The following is a 19,560-nucleotide window of genomic DNA, read 5'->3' as shown; positions in this document are numbered from 1 at the left end:
GAAAACATTGCTGTTTTCCAAGAATGCACTCCATGTAGTGCTTTCTGCCTTATAGTGGTGAATTATATATTACTTATTATATATATATTACTTTAAAGTAGTACATATCAAATCAAAATCTCCATTACAGACTTGTAGATTTATTTGAATATTGCATCAATTATTTTCAGGACTACAAGAGTATTTAGAAGCAGTAACATTTTACTATTACCTGAAAGACGGGCGACTTGTCAGTTTAAATGAACTTCAGCCAGACCTCATATATAAAGAAAATGTTAAGGTGAGATGATGCTGTCTATTATACATAATTAGATAATTATGATTGTTAAGCAATATATGAAAAATGAAAAAAAAAAGTAATATTATTGTTTCAGCAAATACTCTTTGTTCACATAACACAATATTTGCACTGATATGAGAGATAGATAATGACAAGTAGCCCTATACCCAAGAAAATTTCATTGAAAATTATATGTGTATAAGTAAAGATATAATTTTACTATTCAAAATGTTTAGATATAATCTCTCTATAAAATAGACAAAATACATACGTTGTACAGTTTATTGCCCTAAAGTGCTATAAACTGAATAGTATAGAACAAATACAAAATTAAAACATAATAACTAAAGCTTTGTAGTAATAATTTATCTTTTTTTTTTCTTCTAACTTGACTTAACTTATTTTAAGTTCTAGTGGAAAGGCTTAGACGTTGGTTATGCATTATTACTAAATAGTTTAGGGAAATAACAACGTAGACCAGGATATACATTAAAATAACTTTTTAATACATATCCAATATTTTGGCAATGTCACGTTGCCATTTTCAACAGGAACTTGTGAGCAAGACACGTGCACGCAGGCACAGCGAATAGTAAATGAGGACGAAGAAGGAAGCTATTCTTTCTCCTAAAGTCCTACTGGTGTCCCCTAGCGGGCAATGTTGGTATTCTTGGGCGATTGGGCTGAAGTCTTCTGATGTAGGTTTCCCAAATTTGAGGCAGTCTCATGCAGCCAAATTTGTTGAGGTTTGGATGGTTTTAGGGCTGAGGCTGATTCCATGAAAAGCCTTTCATACTTGTATTTACTATGGTGAATGATCGTGGCTTTCTTCCACCATATTCTATGGCGGGTATCCAGAGCATGGTCTGCAAGACCAGAGTGGCTGTATTGGTGGAACCGGATGTAGTCCTTGTGTTCTGTAATTCTGATATTGGCTGTCCTGCCTGTTTGGCCAAAGTAGGACAGCTTACAGCTGTGAGGGACCTGGTATACACCAGGTAGGTCGGGGGGGGGGGGTTGGTCTTTAGTGGAGCGGATAAGGGATGCCAATTTCTTATCCGCTTGTGGTTAGGGCATATGGTCTGTAACAAGAAGTTAAGCCATGTTTTTTTAGGATTTTTGTAATTTTTTCAGAGGTGCCTCTGATATAGGGTATGGTGATGGATTCAGAGTAATCCTTGTTTGTGAGGTGGGGGGGGGGAATTGTGGTTTATTGGTTTCAATATTTTTTGGATTGTATTGGGAGGGTAGCCATTGGCTGAGTAAGTGTTGAGAATGTGGTTTAGTTCTGTGGTTAGGGCATTGTCATTTGAACAGATAAGTTTAGTCCTGTTGTGTAGTGTCTTAATGACACCATATTGTTGTGAGGAAGGGTGGTGGGATGATTGTTTGGTGAATGTATCTGCCTGTATGGGTGGGTTTTCTATAGACTGAGAAAACCAAGGTTCCATCAGGCTGGCGGGTGACTAGTGTGTCTAAGAAAGGAAGGCAGTTGTTTTTTCTTCTTCCAAGGTGAATTTGATTCTGGGGTGTTGGTTGTTTAAGTGTGTTAGGAAGGAGAGGAGTGCATCGGAGCCATGTGGCCAAATAGCGAACACATCATCTACATATCGAAGCCAAATGGTTGGTTTTTGTGGGGCAGAGTTTAAGGCTTTCTCTTCAAAAGTCTCCATATAAAAGTTGGCCAAGAGTGGGGAGAGTGGAGAACCCATGGCTGTCCCCTCTATTTGTTTGTAGAATTTTCCTTGCCAAACAAAATAGCCTGAGTTCATTGTGAACTGAAATAGGGCTGTGATATCGGGAGGAAATTTAGCTTGGATTAGCTCTAAGGATTCTTTGAGCGGGACATTTGTGAATAAGGAGGAGACATCAAAGCTGACCATTACATCAGTGTGTTTGAGTGTAAAGTTTTCTATGCTGGCTTTGAAGTGGGCTGAGATTTTTATGTATGAAGGTGTGTTGCCAGTATAGTGTGTGAGAGCTTTGGCCAAGTGTTTAGCTAGTTTGTATGTGGGGGAACCAATGCCATTATGGGATGTAATGGCACATTTTCCTTATGTATTTTTGGGAGTCCATAAATACGTGGGGGGGGGTATGGAGTTAAATGGTTTTAATTTGTTAGTGACTTCCACAGGCCAAGAAGTGACCTTCTTAAGGAACCTGTGGAGTTTTCTAATTTGTGAGTTGGTGGGATTGTACTCGATAGGGAGGTAAGTAGCCCGATCTAACAATAGAGCTTTTAGCTTACATGTATAATCCTTTTGCTTAAGCAGTACTGCGGCGTTCCCTTTATCCGCTTTGGTGATTATTATTTCCTTGTTTTTCTTTAATTCCAGTAGAGATTTAATTTCTTTAATGGGCATGTTGGCTTTAGGTGGTTTTGCTTTGGTCAGAACACAAGCCAGATCCAGTCTGATATCGTTGGCGACGTGGTTAGGATGGTGTCGTATCCCGTGTTCAACTTGTATCATAATATCCTCTGCAGGTATTCTTCTGGGCACAATGCCGAAGTTGTGGCCACGTGAGAGGGCGTCGAGTGCTTCAGTTTAAAAAAAAACGTCGAAAGGTTGACTTCCGTTTTGGTAGGAAGTTGCGGTTTCGAGATCACGTTCTTTATTAAATTTTCAAATTTTTTGATGTGTCGATCTCGTACTTTTTTAAACTCTCAGTGCACGAGATGTCATGCAAAATAGACCATATTTCGTTGCTTAAGGTGCTTGAAAGGTCATTTTCAAGTGCGTGGATAGCTAAGTTAGCATCACTCAGGTAACTGTGAGTAGCGATTTGTTCCCTGAGCAACGCTTGGCTGGCATGATAATAAATGCGAAGAGAACCGGTGCTTCAATTTAACACAGTTAGGAATTACCTGGTTTCCCCGACAGCGTTTTAGGAATGCGAGACGATTAAGTTGTCTTGATAGCTTCAACTTCATTTTACCGTAATGGTAGGCTTTACGTGCGGTAGAATCTCTGTGGATTATCGTAATTCTAGTGGAAAGGCTTAGACGTTGGTTATGCGTTATTACTAAATAGTTTAGGGAAATAACAACGTAGACTAGGATATACATTAAAATAACTTTTTAATACAAATCCAATATTTTGGCAACGTCACGTTGCCATTTTCAACAGGAACTTGTGAGCAAGACACATGCACGCAGGCACAGCAAACAGTAAATGATAACGAAGAAGGAAGCTATTCTTTCTCCTAAAGTCCTATTGGTGCCCCCCCTAGCGGGCAATGTTGGTATTCTTGAGCGATTGGGCTGAGGTCTTCTGATGTAGGTTTCCCAAATTTGAGGCAGTCTCATGCAGCCAAATTTGTTGAGGTATGGATTGTTTCTTAGGGCTGAGGCTGATTCCATGAAAAGTCTTTTGTACTTGTATTTACTACGGGAAATGATCGTGACTTTCTTCCACCGTATTTTATGGCGGATATCCAGAGCATGGTCTGCAAGACCAGAGTGGCTGATCGCTTCCACTATTGGTATATCCGGTATATACAAGGACTACATCTGGTTCCACTATTGGTGGAACCGGATGTAGTCCTTGTGTTCTGTAATTCTGATATTGGCTGTCCTGCCTGTTTTGCCAAAGTAGGCCAGCTTACAGCTGCAAGGGACCTGGTATACACCAGGTAGGTCTAGGGGGGGGGGGTCTTTAGTGGAGCGGATAAGGGATGCCAATTCCTTATATGGTCTGTAACAAGAAGTTAAGCCATGTTTTTTTAGGATTTTTGTAATTTTTTCAGAGGTGCCTCTGATACAGGGTATGGTGATGGATTTAGAGTAATCCTTGTTGTGAGGGGGGGGGGTTATTGGTTTCAATATTTTTTGGATTGTTTTGGGATGGTAGCCATTGGCTGAGAAAGTGTTGAGAATGTGGTTTAGTTCTGTGGTTAGGGCATTGTCATTTGAACAGATAAGTTTAGCCTTTTTGTGTTGTCTGTTCAAATGACAATGTTTTTTTTAACTTAAGTTAAATTTAAAACTAAATTTAAGTTTTAATTAAAACTTAATTTTTTTTAAGCATGTTAAAAAGATATGGATATGCATTATTTAAAGGAAGTGATGACTTGGTACTTGGAGCCATGTCATCACTTATTTTCATTATTCCCATATTTAAGTTTTTTTTAACTAAAATAATTGAAGATGCATTTTTTGGCTTTGTAAATGTTTTGGATGTATGGGAATTTTAAGATGGTATAGGACCTAGATGGCAAACCTGTGGCATGCATGCCAGAAGTGGCATGTCCGAGAATTTTGTTGGCACATCAACGATTTACAGTTGACATCCTTTTATATTCTTATAAATTATTCAACTATTTTTTTAATCGTTACAATACGTAAAGTTAAATTTTGTTTTACATGAGAGAGCTGCTATGAAGATGTGCATATGATTGGCGCAGTATTAACAAAAGATTGCGTGACTGACAATTGGTGAATTGAAATGCTAATTCTCTTCAACTGAATTCCATAACATCTGAAACTGTCATAACAATATTCACCATATATTTCTTAGTTTTAACACATTCACGATGGGGGTGTTGTTTATCGTTCTGACGGAGCTTCTCATTACTGGTGGTCTCAACTCGCGCAACGTTTCAACCCTTGAATTTTATTGCTGCTTGTTTGCATTTGAGCTGGCAGGCAAACTCTCACACATTATATGGCATGTTTCAATTCATCGTAGAATTTTATTTGAAGTTAGCCTTTGTGATCTGTCATAATGACATCGAGAATTTCAAATGCAATAAAACAAACACTTATTTCATGTAATTGAAAAATTGGACAATAGTTTTTAGTTAGATACTGCTTCCCGTGCAACATATGGTTTTGCTTGAATCTGTACAGCATGGTTTCTGTGAGAGAAGGACATGTGATTCATTAATTAGTGCTGTTTTTATTCCAACTGCCTCTGATTGAACTATTTGTTGAGAAAAATATATTACACAGACTGCAAAAGGCTCTGTACCTTATTCAGGGATACAATAAAACTACTTGTGTTTCTTGCATCTGCAGTATAATGGCTGTTGGGGAGGGCATGTTGTTAACTGCGGGGTCCAAGTTACTTATCTCCTCGACATGAACATGTTTAAACATTTTTCATGTGTGAGGTATATGCAAAACTTTTTAATGTCTTTTTTCATAAAGTAAAATCAGGGGGTGCAAGTCATACGCGAGAGCAAATTATATTCGAATAAATATGGTAAGCATTTCGCCAACAAGTTGATATCCTTCTGCTGCTTCCCCTGCTCAGCTGACTTCTATGGTGAGTTACTATGCATAAATATTTTTCTCACTACCTTTTTTTTTTTCAAACATCATTAAAATAAATTTAATAATCTAATCAAATATATAAATAAAATATTTATGAAATTATAAATAAATTAAGTTAGATTAATTTTTCCCCTTATTAAAAACTGCTCGGCACATCAGCAACTCTATTTGTAAATTTTTGGCATGCTCACATAAAAAAAGTTCGCCACCACTGGTATAGGATTTTGTTAATTAGCTTTGGTAAAAGGCATGTGATTTCTTGGTTTAAAATAGTGATTGAAGATGAGTATTTGTAAGTGTTAATATGACCGATTTTTTGCTGCAGTGAGGGTAATAGGAGGAATGCAAGTAATTTCCAATATTTGTGGTATACTTTTGTACTAATGATGATCTGCTCTAGTTAGAATCAAATTTATAGATTTATTTTCATATTCAGTAGAGAATTTTAATCTGTAGCTAAGTGTTCAAAGAACAGTTTTTGTATAACACTCATTATAGTCTGACCACAGAAGCGAGAGCTCTCATTGACAAACTGCCAAGAAGAGTCAATTCATGTTGAAGGGGAGAAAGAAATAAGACGATGTACGAATTGATCACCAACGCACGAAATCACGTTTTATACGTAAAATTTTCCAACTGTTATACAAACAAAATAGTTACTTTAAAAAGTACAATGAATGTAATTCATTGTACAAAAGTACAAAAAAAAATGTGCAGAAATTCACATGGAGAGAAGAGGCTAGGAATAAGAAAAGTCTCATTGACTATGTTATTGTTGATAGTGATGTTTTCTCCCTGGTGCAGGACACCAGAGTGTACAGAGGATTTGAAATTGGAAGTGATCACTATTTAGTCTTGAGCAGGATAAAATTGAATTTCATATTGGAAAGAAGAACATATAAGAAAGTTTTAAAGCGAATAAAAGTTGAGCAGCTCTCAGATGTGAACTGTAGGCTAAAATACACAAAGATTATTGAAGAAAAAATGAAAAAGTTTGAGAACAGGAATCAAACCTTGGAGATTCAGTGGCAAACTCTGAAGAAAACATTGATTGATTCTGCCAGAGAGGCATGTGGTGAGGTTGTGTGCAAGGATAAAAAAATCAGAACTCCCTGGTGGACACAGGAAGTTAAAGAGGCAGTGAAGGAAAAGAAGAAAGCATACCAAAAGTTCCTGTCAAATAAGTCAGCTTGTGCTCTTAGAGAATATAGAGACAAATGCAAGAATGCTAAACACTGTGTAAAACTAGCTAAACAAAAGTCATGGGAGGACTTTGGCAAGAATATAGAAAATAAATATCAAGAAGGTGGCAAAATATTCTAGAGGTTGTTGAAGAAGCTTAAGAATGGAGGAAAGAGTGCTGTAAAAGGAATTAGAGATGATAAAGGTGACATGAAAATGGGAGAAAAAGATATCCTTGAAGTATGGAGTAATTACTTTGAAAAACTGCTAAGTGACACAAGCAGTGATGACAGCACAGTGGTAAAAAACACTGACCAGGCATGCAGTCAGAAATACATATCCATACTAGAAGTAGAAAAAGCCATCAAAGGCTTGAAATGTGGAAAGGCAGCAGGAGTAGATGATATTCGACCAGAAATGCTGAAGTATGGTGGTATAAGAGTCTTACAGTGGCTGCACTGCATAGTTCAGAAAGCCTAGACAGTGGGACGAATTCCCGATGACTGGAGTAGAGCCCTCATAGTACCCATATATAAAAAGGGAAATAAAACTGCATGTGAGAATTACAGAGATATTTCCCTACTGAGTGTTCCTGGCAAGATCTATGCAAGTATACTTGAGAAACGGTTGAGAAGAATTGTGGAAGAAAAGCTTGGTGAAGAACAAGCTGGATTCAGGCCAAATAGAGGCTGTCAGGATCAGATCTTCACTTTACGACAAATAGTCGAGAAAGCATGGGAATATAACAAAGATCTGTATTTAAGTTTTGTCGATCTGGAAAAGGCATATGACAAGGTGCCAAGAGAGAAGCTATTCAATACGCTGCAGTTATATGGTGTCAATGGGGCATTATATCAAGCAATACTTAGTCTTTATTTGAGTTGTAAGTCAGCAGTTAGAATTGAAGGAAGTACAGGAAGATGGTTTAAAGTTAAATCTGGTGTGAGACAAGGATGTACATTATCCCCTCTGTTATTCATTATCTATATGGATCACATTATGAAGGAAAGTGGTATTAAACATGATATCAAAATTGGAGATGTTAATGTCAGCTCTTTGCTTTATGCAGATGATGTTATACTTCTAAATAAATCTGCGACAAGTCTGCAAGATTCTCTGACTAAATTGAATAGATATGATATGAAGGTCAGCAATAAAAAGACAAAGACAATGAAAATAGGCAGAATCATTGAGAATGTCTACTGTGTTGTGAATGGAGAGCCTGTGGAACAAGTAAAACATTTCAGCTATTTAGGCACGATTTTTACTGAAGATGGTAAATTAAATATAGAAATAGACAACAGAATAAGCAAAGCTGGTATGGTGGGAAATCAATTGAATAAATTTATATGGAATTAGAGAGAAATTAGTCAGAACACTAAATTAGCTGTGTACAAGACAGTGTTCAAACCAGTTTTAACTTATGGATCTGAGAGCTGGGTCAGAAGTAAAACACTTGACCAAAGACTAGAGACCACAGATATGAGAGTCCTGAGAAAGATTATAGGCGTGAACAGATGGCATCAATGACAATATCATATTAAAAACGAGGATATTAGGAAAGAACTTGACATTGTCAACATCCAGGAATGTGTTAGCAGAGCTAATCTCAGGTGGTATGGTCACTTAAACAGAATGGGTGAGGAAAGATTAGCAAAACAAGTGTTCTCTGCCAGGTTGGCAGCAAAACGACCTAGAGGAAGACCAAGATATAGGTGGATTGATACTGTACAAAGTGCTTTAGACGATAGAAATATAAGATCTGATAATGTTGGAGTCTTGACAAGTAACAGACTGATTTGGAGGAAAATTGTAGATAGGAAATTAATAATGATGTAATTTTTTCATGTAGTACTATCATATCCTGTACACCCCTTGAGGGTACATGGCAGGAATTTGATGATGATGATGATGAAAAGTACAATGATCATAAAAGAGAAGTTAATTTTCCGACGTGTAATAATAAACACTCATCCCATGGAATAGATTCTCCTTTTGACATTCGCAGAAGTGTCTTGTATCTGTGGGCGTACTATACTGATGCCTTTGATGGCTTTTTCTACTTCAAGTATGGATATGTATTTCTGACTGCATGCCTGGCCAGTGTTTTTTACTACTGTGCTATCATCACTGCTTGTTTCATTTAGCAGTTTTTCAAAGTAGTTGCTCCATACATCAAGGATATCTTTTTCTCCTGTTTTCATTTCACCTTTATCATCTCTAACTCCTTTTACAGCATTCTTTCCTCCATTCCTAAGCTTCTTCAACAACCTCAAGAATATTTTGCCACCTTCTTGATATTTATTTTCTATATTCTTGCCAAAGTCCTCCCATGAGTTTTGTTTAGCTAATTTTACACAGTGTTTAGCATTCTTGCTTGATATGCTTTCTTCTTTTCCTTCACTGCCTCTTTAACTTCCTGTGTCCACCATGGAGTTCTAATTTTTCTATCCTTGCAGACAACTTCACCACATGCCTCTCTGGCTGAATCAATCAGGGCTTTTTTCAAGGCTTGCCACTGAATCTCCAAGGTTTTATTCCTGTTCTGAAACTCTTTCATTTTTCTTCAATATTCTTTGTGTATTTTAGTCTACAGTTCACATCTGAGAGCTGCTCAACTTTTATTCGCTTTAAAACTTTCTTGCATGTTATTCTTTTCAATATGAAATTCGATTTTATCTTGCTCAAGACTAGATAGTGATCACTTCCAATTTCAAATCCTCTGTACACTCTGGTGTCCTGCACCAGGGAGAAAACATCACTATCAACAATAACACAGTCAATGAGACTTTTCTTATCCCTTGCCTCTTCTCTCCATGTGAATTTGTGCACATTTTTATGTTGGAACATGGTGTTAGTAATAACCAGTCCATGTCCTGAGCAGAAATCCAGCATGTAATATGAAATGATATTGTTGCAATTAATTCACTTCAGACATCAACAGAGATCCAACATTTTTGTATAGGTTTAGCAAAAAGATTATTCTATGGACCAGCTGGTGGTGGTCCATGGAATAATCCAGTATGCCTATAGCATACCGGACTGAACCTAATGGTAACACTCCAGGAGACTTCCAGATCAGCAATCAAATAAATCTGTTGTCACTATTCTGCAAGGTGCTGGAGGAATCAGTACTGGTATGTGTGTGGAGTAATAAGGCCACAATTTGCAGAGGAGTTGAGCAAAATTTTCTGTGTGTTTAGCTTAATGAGGAATCTCTTATTGTAAATATACAGTAATTCCATGTTTCATCTCAATTTATATAATTGAGATATGTGTGGTCCTATCTCCAGTCTGCATATCTATACTTTTTAAACAGAAATTCAAATTTTAGCTTCTCCAAGCATTATGCACCTTAGCATTACCAAATACATTCTTTGGCTCTTTCCTTCACAAAAGTGGTATTTGTTCACTCATTTATTCATCTTTTTTAGATCCCCTAATGGCACCAGTCATTCTGAACTTTTTGACATTCTCCAGCACAGCTGGAAAAAATCACAAACACCTTTACTAATAGTGAGATCATCTTCCTTGGCAATTTTAATTTTCACAACTCCATTCTGGCCTTCCTTTTCCAACTGCATAGAATAAACAGAGATACTGAAACATTTTCTTTGCAAATTGATAACATGCTTAGCAAAATACCAGATCATTCCATAACAATATTGAAAAATTGTTACCAGATACACAGATAATATCATAACAATATTGAAAAAAACTGTTTCACAAGGAAATTTAAGGAAGCTACAAATATGCTTAGAATCCCAATGCAATGCAACAAAAACCAGGGCCTAATTCTACACCAAGTTTAGTCAGCATTCATAAAAAATATACCTAAGTCAGACCTAGGACAGAGTGAACGTGAATAACAGAACGTGACAACATCCAGCATTGTTCAAACATAGTATGTATCGATTCTGTATTCAGATTTTTTTAATTTGATGAACAGTTAGACTGCCATAACAACATCTAATGGACTATTTTGAGTAATTTCTCATTTCTTGTGTTTAAATTTTTAGTTACCTTTAACCCCTGAAGATGTAAGTCAAACGACATGCGAAACTTGTCGGGTTTGTTTATCTTTATTTATCTTAATAAACATGTCACAATACCGAAATTTTTCTTTTGAACTGCTAAACCACAGAAACTTACACCTACAAATTTATTCTGTCCAAATGGCAGCCATGCATTCTGGTCTCTTGGTCAAGCTATTAGTCATGACTTCTGCCCAACACTGCTCTCACTACTATTACATCCTGATTGTTCTGTTGCATAAAAAAAAAGCTTCCTCCTTCTCCAATTCTTGCACTGTTGATTTTGGTAAATATCCCCTTGCAGTCTGGAAATTAACCCACATTCAACCTAAAAAGGGTGACAAATTGTTACTTTCAAACTACTGCCCAGTTTCTCCCACCTCACTCCTTTCTAGTGACGGAAAAAACCATCAACATTCAACTGCATTACTACCTCGAAGACTTACAACAAATAAATGACTGCCAGTATGGATTCTGTCACTGTCAATCAAGAGCTGATCTACTCACTTATGTCACCCATTTGGACAAATTCCATGGAAAAGGTTTGAGTCTCAAGTGATTGTTGCCCTCATTATCTCCTAGGCTTTTGGCCTGTTGAGTAAACTCCCATCATTTGGTCTTCTCCTGAATTCTGCAGCTGGACTGCCAGCTTTCTGACTAAATGCTCACTTTGTGTGATGTAGATAGTTCCCTGTCTTGATTTATTCAGCAGACTGCCAATCCCATATGTAGTTTCACTGATGACAGCACATTTCACTGTTCCTTTTCATTTTCCACTCCTGGCAATGCATAAATTACACTCTCCAAAGCCTTAACCACTATCATTTTACATTCAAATCTCCAAACCATTGATCAGTGAGGTTTAGATAATGTTGTCAATTTCAATGCTAACAAAATGCAGTTCTGCCTTATTTCCCAAAAATTTTCTTCCAGCCTTACTGTCAATAACCAAATCTTTATACACAAATGAGATTTATCTTCTTAGGAGGACTAAGAAGAATCTCTGTCATAAACATATTACAAATATTGCCTGCTGTACATCCAAAAAAAATTTTTTTTTTTTTTGAGGCATTACAAACTCCAAACAGCTTTTAACAATCTGATTAATGACCATTTGTGGAAAAAATTGGAGAAATGAGCAAAGGTAACAAGGGCACATATTAGCTAGATTTCTGTTCAGGGCATAGATTACTCATTACTAACACCATACCATGTTTCAGCATGAAGTTTACAAGAAGGAATAATAAATGTCTTACTTTATTATTGATAGTAATATCATCTCATTGGTTCTTAATACAAGAGTGGACAAGATTTGAAATATAAAGTGATGATTATTTATTTTTAGCAAGATGAAAATTAATACCATACTGAAATGAAAAATATCATCCAATTCCTAATATGTACCTTCAGAGAATGTACTGGATATTATGTGCTAGTACTACATGAAAAAGTTACATCATTACTAGCTTCCGATCAACTATTTTCCTCCAAATTAATGTGTTATCTTCCAGATCCAATATCAGATTAAATGTTTTTTTTTCCCTCTTGATGTCACACCTCTTTTCATTTGCTATCCATTTCAAGTATTTCTCAAGATAGAACCTCTGAGTTTATCCCACTCACCTTAAAATTTTTTCATATATTTGGAAAAACAAGTTCCTGACTTTATGCTAGAATCCAAATTAACAGAAAAGGAAACTAATAATAGTCGAGCCTCTCTAGATCCCTTAGTATCCTGTCCTTTTCAGTATACAAGAAACCCACTCATACAGACATATATATATTCATAAACTTGGATGAGTGGTTAGTGTATCCTCTCTCTCTCTAGCCAAATGCAGGTTCGAATCCCACCATGGGCATGGATGTTTGTTTTTGGAAATACTAATGTTGGTGTAGTTGTGGTTGATGGATTGAGTGGTGGAGACGAGTTGTGGATTGGGTGACCTCCATTGATGAGCCTTTGGACTCCCTGGAAGTGTGATGGAATAATAACTTTCCCATTACCCACCCCAACAATTTGGTATCATTAAAACACTAACCAATAGAGCCTATAACTTCTGTTCCAATGAGGGCTTGCATCAGATATGACTACTTCCCACAGTATGAAAAAAAAAAAAAAAATAATAATAATAATCAATCCTTTATAGTCAGGATTTCAATAATGCTATTGCCATCCCTTATGTCCGAGTTATAGCCAGAATCTTAAATACCTCTGCACAGCTTTCAAGCCCCCACTTATAACTAGCTACCTTTATTTGCTCCCCCAAAGACCAACTCCCTCCCTCCTCTCTGAGTTCCTGTGTATATAGTTCTGTTCCTCCAAATTTGCCTACTCTTGATAGACAGAAAGATCAGCCACCATTCTGCATGGAGGAACATAAAAATTACATCTGTCATGACTATGGTCAGTTAGGTCTTGCAGTCCATGCTTTGGATACAGCTTATAGAATCAACTGGCTAAAGACCACTATGCTTCATCACAGTAACTTTGAAGAGAAAGACTGTTTTTAGAATGTGTAGCTACTCTCAATAGTCAACCTAATATGAGTAAATAGGGTTGTATAAAACTTATGGGAAATACTAATACCTCAACATCCCTGTTTACATCCGAAGGCACTCCATCTATATTGTACTCCCTGATGAAATATTGAAAGAATTATTTTTAATCCTTTAATGGTGCTATTGCACTCCATTAAGCCTCTAACATGTATTTCCTACCTTGCGATGGAATATGCAGAATTTGATCATTAGCAGTGGATTTAAAACTTGCAAAATTGAATAAGAAGTATTTATTTTCAGGGTGCTTAAGGGTCAAAGCTGTATAACTGAGAGGAGACCTCCACATAGCCTTTAAAGGAATGCGGAGAACCGACCAGGGCTTCTGACCTAATGTCCAATCCTCACCTTCTCGTGGTGCACCCTGTTGGGTATCTACTTTGATACTGAACGAACGAGGATGGGCTGGCAATTTGGGATTTAGCCGACCAAATTGTATTCTTATTGGTTAAACCAAAATAAAAAATGATGGTACAACATGACAAAATTTCATGCCGGCTGGGGCGTCGCCCGGTTAAACAAGGCCCCCGTTGTTTTCGCCAGGGAACCAGGGTGAACAGCGAAAAGTCAGCTACTGGAACAAATCTGAAAACAAACCCCAACTCAACATCACCAGAGTTAAAGATCGGTACTATCAATGTAAGAAGCCTGAATGGCAAAGAAATGGAGCTAGCTGAGGAATTAGATAAGTACCAGATCGACATAATAGGGGTGACTGAAACAAAAAAGACCAAAACTGGTGAGATCTTTCTGAGCAATAAATACAAAATGTTATATTCAGGCAATGACAATCAAGGAAAAGAAGGAGTAGCCATAGTATTCAACACAAAATACGAGGCTAATCTTCTTGAATGGCAGTCAGTCTCAAGTAGAGTAATGTGGGCAAATATGAGAATGGGGAACTGGACAATGAGACTTATTTGTGCCTATGGTCCCACAGAAGGTTCTACTAAGGTAGAAGTGGAGGAATTTTTTGAGGCTTTAGAAAAAGCAACTGACACAATGAAAAAGGAAAAGTTGGTCCTTGTTGGGGATCTAAATAGTAGAGTAGGAAATGATTGCGAGACATACAAAAATATTTTGGGAAAATTTGGAGAAAAGAGCAAAGCTAATAATAATGGCAAATATCTGTTGGATTTCTGCTCAGGACATGGACTGGTTATTACTAACACCATGTTCCAACATAAAAATGTGCACAAATTCACATGGAGAGAAGAGGCAAGGAATAAGAAAAGTCTCATTGACTATGTTATTGTTGATAGTGATGTTTTCTCCCTGGTGCAGGACACCAGAGTGTACAGAGGATTTGAAATTGGAAGTGATCACTATTTAGTCTTGAGCAGGATAAAATTGAATTTCATATTGAAAAGAATAACATGTAAGAAAGTTTTAAAGCGAATAAAAGTTGAGCAGCTCTCAGATGTAAACTGTAGACTAAAATACAGAAATATTATTGAAAAGAAAATGAAAGAGTTTGAGAACAGGAATCAAACCTTGGAGATTCAGTGGCAAACTCTGAAGGAAACATTGATTGATTCTGCCAGAGAGGCATGTGGTAAGGTTGTGTGCAAAGATAAAAAAATCAGAACTCCCTGGTGGACACAGGAAGTTAAAGAGGCAGTGAAGGAAAAGAAGAAAGCATATCAAAAGTTCCTGGCAAATAAGTCAGCTTTTACTCTTACAGAATACAGAGACAAATGTAAGAAAGCTAAACAGTGTGTAAAACTAGCTAAACAAAAGTCATGGGAGGACTTTGGCAAGAATATAGAAAATAAATATCAAGAAGGTGGCAAAATATTCTGGAGGTTGTTGAAGAAGCTTAGGAATGGAGGAAAGAGTGCTGTAAAAGGAATTAGAGATGATAAAGGTGAAATGAAAACAGGAGAAAAAGATATCCTTGAAGTATGGAGTAATTACTTTGAAAAACTGCTAAATGAAACAAGCAGTGATGACAGCACAGTGATAAAAAATACTGACCAGGCATGCAGTCAGGAATACATATCCATACTTGAAGTAGAAAAAGCCATCAAAGGCTTGAAATGTGGAAAGGCAGCAGGAGTAGATGATATTCGACCAGAAATGCTGAAGTATGGTGGTATAAGAGTCTTACAGTGGCTGCACTGCATAGTTCAGAAAGCCTGGACAGAGGGACGAATTCCCGATGATTGGAGTAGAACTCTCATAGTACCCATATATAAAAAGGGAAATAAAACTGAATGTGAGAATTACAGAGGTATTTCCCTACTGAGTGTTCCTGGCAAGATCTATGCAAGTATACTTGAGAAACGGTTGAGAAGAATTATGGAAGAAAAGCTTGGTGAAGAACAAGCTGGATTCAGGCCAAATAGAGGCTGTCAGGATCAGATCTTCACTTTACGACAAATAGTCGAGAAAGCATGGGAATATAACAAAGATCTGTATTTAAGTTTTGTCGATTTGGAAAAGGCATATGACAAGGTGCCAAGAGAGAAGCTATTCAATACGCTGCAGTTATATGGTGTCAATGGGGCATTATATCAAGCAATACTTAGTCTTTATTTGAGTTGTGAGTCAGCAGTTAGAATTGAAGGAAGTACAGGAAGATGGTTTAATGTTAAATCTGGTGTGAGACAAGGATGTACATTATCCCCTCTGTTATTCATTATCTATATGGATCACATTATGAAGGAATGTGGTATTAAACCTGATATCAAAATTGGAGATGTTAATGTCAGCTCTTTGCTTTATGCGGATGATGTTATACTTCTAAATAAATCCGCTACAAGTCTGCAAGATTCTCTGACTAAACTGAATAGCTGTTGTAATAGATATGGTATGAAGGTCAGCAATAAAAAGACAAAGACAATGAAAATAGGCAGAATCATTGAAAATGTCAACTGTGTTGTGAATGGAGAACCTGTGGAACAAGTAAAACATTTCAGCTACTTAGGCACAATTTTTACTGAAGATGGTAAACTAAATATAGAAATAGACAACAGAATCAGCAAAGCTGGTATCGTGGGAAGTCAATTGAATAAATTCATATGGAATAAGAAAGAAATTAGTCGGAACACTAAATTAGCTGTATACAAGACTGTGTTCAAACCAATTTTAACTTATGGATCTGAGAGCTGGGTCAGAAGTAAAACACTTGACCAAAGACTAGAGACCGCAGATATGAGAGTCCTGAGAAAGATTAGAGGCGTGAACAGATGGCATCAATGGCAATATCATATTAAAAATGAGGATATTAGGAAAGAACTTGACATTGTCAGCATCCAGGAATGCGTTAGCAGAGCTAATCTCAGATGGTATGGTCACTTAAATAGAATGGGAGAGGAAAGATTAGCAAAACAAGTGTTCTCTGCCAGGTTGTCAGGAAAACGACCCAGAGGAAGACCAAGATATAGGTGGATTGATACGGTACAAAGTGCCTTAGACGATAGAAATATAAGATCTGATAATGTTGGAGTCTTGACAAGTAACAGACTGATTTGGAGGAAAATTGTAGATAGGAAGTTAGTAATGATGTAATTTTTTCATGTAGTACTGTCATATCCTGTACACCCCTTGAGGGTACATGGCAGGAATTTGATGATGATGATGATGATGATGTATTTATTTTCCAAAAATATTTCATTATATACAGTAAAAACCCGAAGTCACGTGGTAGGTGGGACCAACAAAAAGCGCGTAAGTCGAATTTGCGTAACTCGGGGTATAATTTTGCATGTAATTTATATATACAAGCATACAATTGGGATCAGAAGTTTACAAAAACACCTATATTTTTTAAGAAATACAATGATAATTGTAGTTTTTTGTACATAAAAAAAAGCAAGTTATTTCGATGTTGATGGTTTCATAAAATCTAATAGATTCGTCTGACGGCATAATGTCTTTTTCTTGTCACGCAAAATTTCTCCATAGCAAGCTAATGATTTTTTTATTCCTTGCGGCTACAATTCGTTCTTCGTTAGAATCTATGTCCTCCAACATCTGTAAACCTTTCTTTTATGATTGTTCTTACTGTGGATTCCTGTAGATCGAACTTCTTTGCTAGCTCACAAATTTTCATTCCGCCTTCAAAATCCTTAATAATGTTGAGTTTTGTTTCCAAAGTCGATGTTTTTCTTTTTGCTAGCTATATCAGAATCGGACTTGCTTCTTTTGGACGACATTATTATTTTTTACGTGATAAAATTTTTATCAAGAATTTAATGTTATGACATTAAACAATTGCAAGGTTTGTAGACTTTAAAAATTGTGTATGAATGGAGATCCCGTGAAACATGTCAGTGCTTGTTCATAGCATGTGCGACACTGGCGAATGCGGCCAGAGTCTGAAAGATATGACTAGTGGTGAGGCGTGAAGCTGGACGGGAATACGTACATATAACAAACTGCATAACTCCGGATTTGCGTAAGTTGGGTTATGACTATATATTGATTCTAACCTAAATGATTTTGTTTTTTGAGTTACCAGTGTGTTATCTGACATCACTGACCTGTCCATCCACCAGTGTTTCAAAGAAAATTAGAATTACAAAATGCACAATGTAGTTATGTGTAGTCTTCAGGATTTTATTTATTATTTTATTTATTTATTATTTTTTTTTCAATGTTTGCTTTTTACTATGAAAGCAATTCAAGATATGGAAGTGTTAAGACTGAAAAATTAGCAAAAAATGGTATTAATATATGTATATATATATATATAATGCGGCTTTATATGATTTATAAAATACATAATGTTTTCTTTGCAGACTGCTAAAAACTAATATGCAAGTTTCACTATTAGTTATACAGGTTAAAATTAGCATTAACAAAAGCTTATAAATTTGACCTAATCCAGGAATAAACATGTGAATATGATATATAGGCTAACATCTGACAGTTGAGATATTGACTTGACTTGACTGGTGAGCCAGCACAAAATTTTTTAAGCACCTCTATATGAATTTGACTGAAAAAATAACTAGTGTACAGCAATTAATATCTGGGTCATACTGCAAACCATCTTTACAGTCACATTAATGATCAGTCACCAACTCGTGATAAATCAGATATGACCGATTTGGAAACTTTTTTTTATTTTATTTATTTCGGGAAGATCTGACTCAAATACTAGTTCTGTATTTGAGTCAGTTTGACCAGCAGCAGTTTATTTCTGTAAATTTGGGATGTAGTTCATGATCATGCATTTGGCTTCTACATGGTGATTATCAACTGCTGAATGGTCCTTTAGAGTGGAGAGTTTTTATAGCATTATCGTTGTACTGAGAATTGATTACAATGTTTATCAAGTCATCTTATCTTCATTTATGTGTCTGTCTTATGGAAATTCTTGATTGATATTTAAAGCAATTTTAACACAATAATATTTAGTGATGACTTTTTTTTTTTTTTTTCTTTTTATAGGAAGAAGATAATGAAGAGAAAGAAATAGAATTTTCCTTAATAATTCCTCCTTTAGATTACATTTTGGGTATTGCAGATCTTACTGGAGAACTGATGAGAAAATGTATTAATAGTGTTGGCCAGGGAGATCTGAATGTACCATTTGAATTATGTCAGTTTTTGCAGAATATCTATGATGCCTTTTTAGTCATAGGGAATTTGGCAGGACGAGAATTCTATCGCAAAATCCAGACCTTGAAATGTAGTCTTCAGAAAGTGGAAAATGCATGCTATACTATTAGAGTTCGGGGATCTGAGATACCAAATCACATGTTAGCTGATGTGTTTAGCAATAGGTCTGTTATGGATCCTTTTGGAAATGAAACAATGGAATATGAACACTAAAATTCAAGCAGTTCTTAATAGTGAGATCTTATTCTACGATAATTTGAATATTTTAATAAAAACTTAGTTCTTTTTATTGTTTATTAACTTCAAAAATCACTACAAACATTTAAAAAGAAAGTAATTTCCTGTGCTGTTTACAAAAAAAAACTTATTTCACTCCTAAAACATAGTAAAACTCTGCACAATCTTTGTTCTTCACCAAGTTTTCATCTGGAATGTGAATAGCTAACATTAGCTTGACATTTTGTGAGTGAAGATCACAAAAAAAAAAAAAATTACATGCTGCAGGGGTTGGTTGCATCATTTTTGTCGTCTTTGGAATGGCTATATTTGATTCTTCTGTGTTTTGACTTTCCATTAGCAGTGCTTCCATAGTTAGAATTTGGAAAAACATCTGACCATAAAATTTAATAGCAGATCAGAAATAATTGTACTTTGGGGATGTT

General features: G+C 36.2%; 1 protein-coding gene across 1 annotated transcript in view; it reads left to right on the top strand.

The window, feature by feature from the left end:
* The window catches only part of Trax (Translin associated factor X), a 56,326-nt gene extending 37,141 nt beyond the window's left edge, over positions 1–19,185 (top strand). The window contains exons 4-5 of the mRNA XM_090398919.1: positions 171–280; positions 18,728–19,185. Of these exons, the coding sequence (XP_090255045.1) occupies positions 171–280; positions 18,728–19,111 (494 nt within the window). The 3' untranslated portion in view covers positions 19,112–19,185. The remainder of the gene's footprint in view (positions 1–170; positions 281–18,727) is intronic.
* Positions 19,186–19,560: the final 375 nt, after the last annotated feature.

The sequence above is a fragment of the Typopeltis vanoorti genome, chromosome 10 (genome assembly GCF_054136105.1).
Source record: "Typopeltis vanoorti isolate ZY-2024b chromosome 10, IOZ_Tvanoo_1.0, whole genome shotgun sequence".
Taxonomy (NCBI): domain Eukaryota; kingdom Metazoa; phylum Arthropoda; class Arachnida; order Uropygi; family Thelyphonidae; genus Typopeltis; species Typopeltis vanoorti.
Note: the sequence above shows the minus strand (reverse complement) of the source record. Positions and strands in the feature narration are given on the sequence as shown.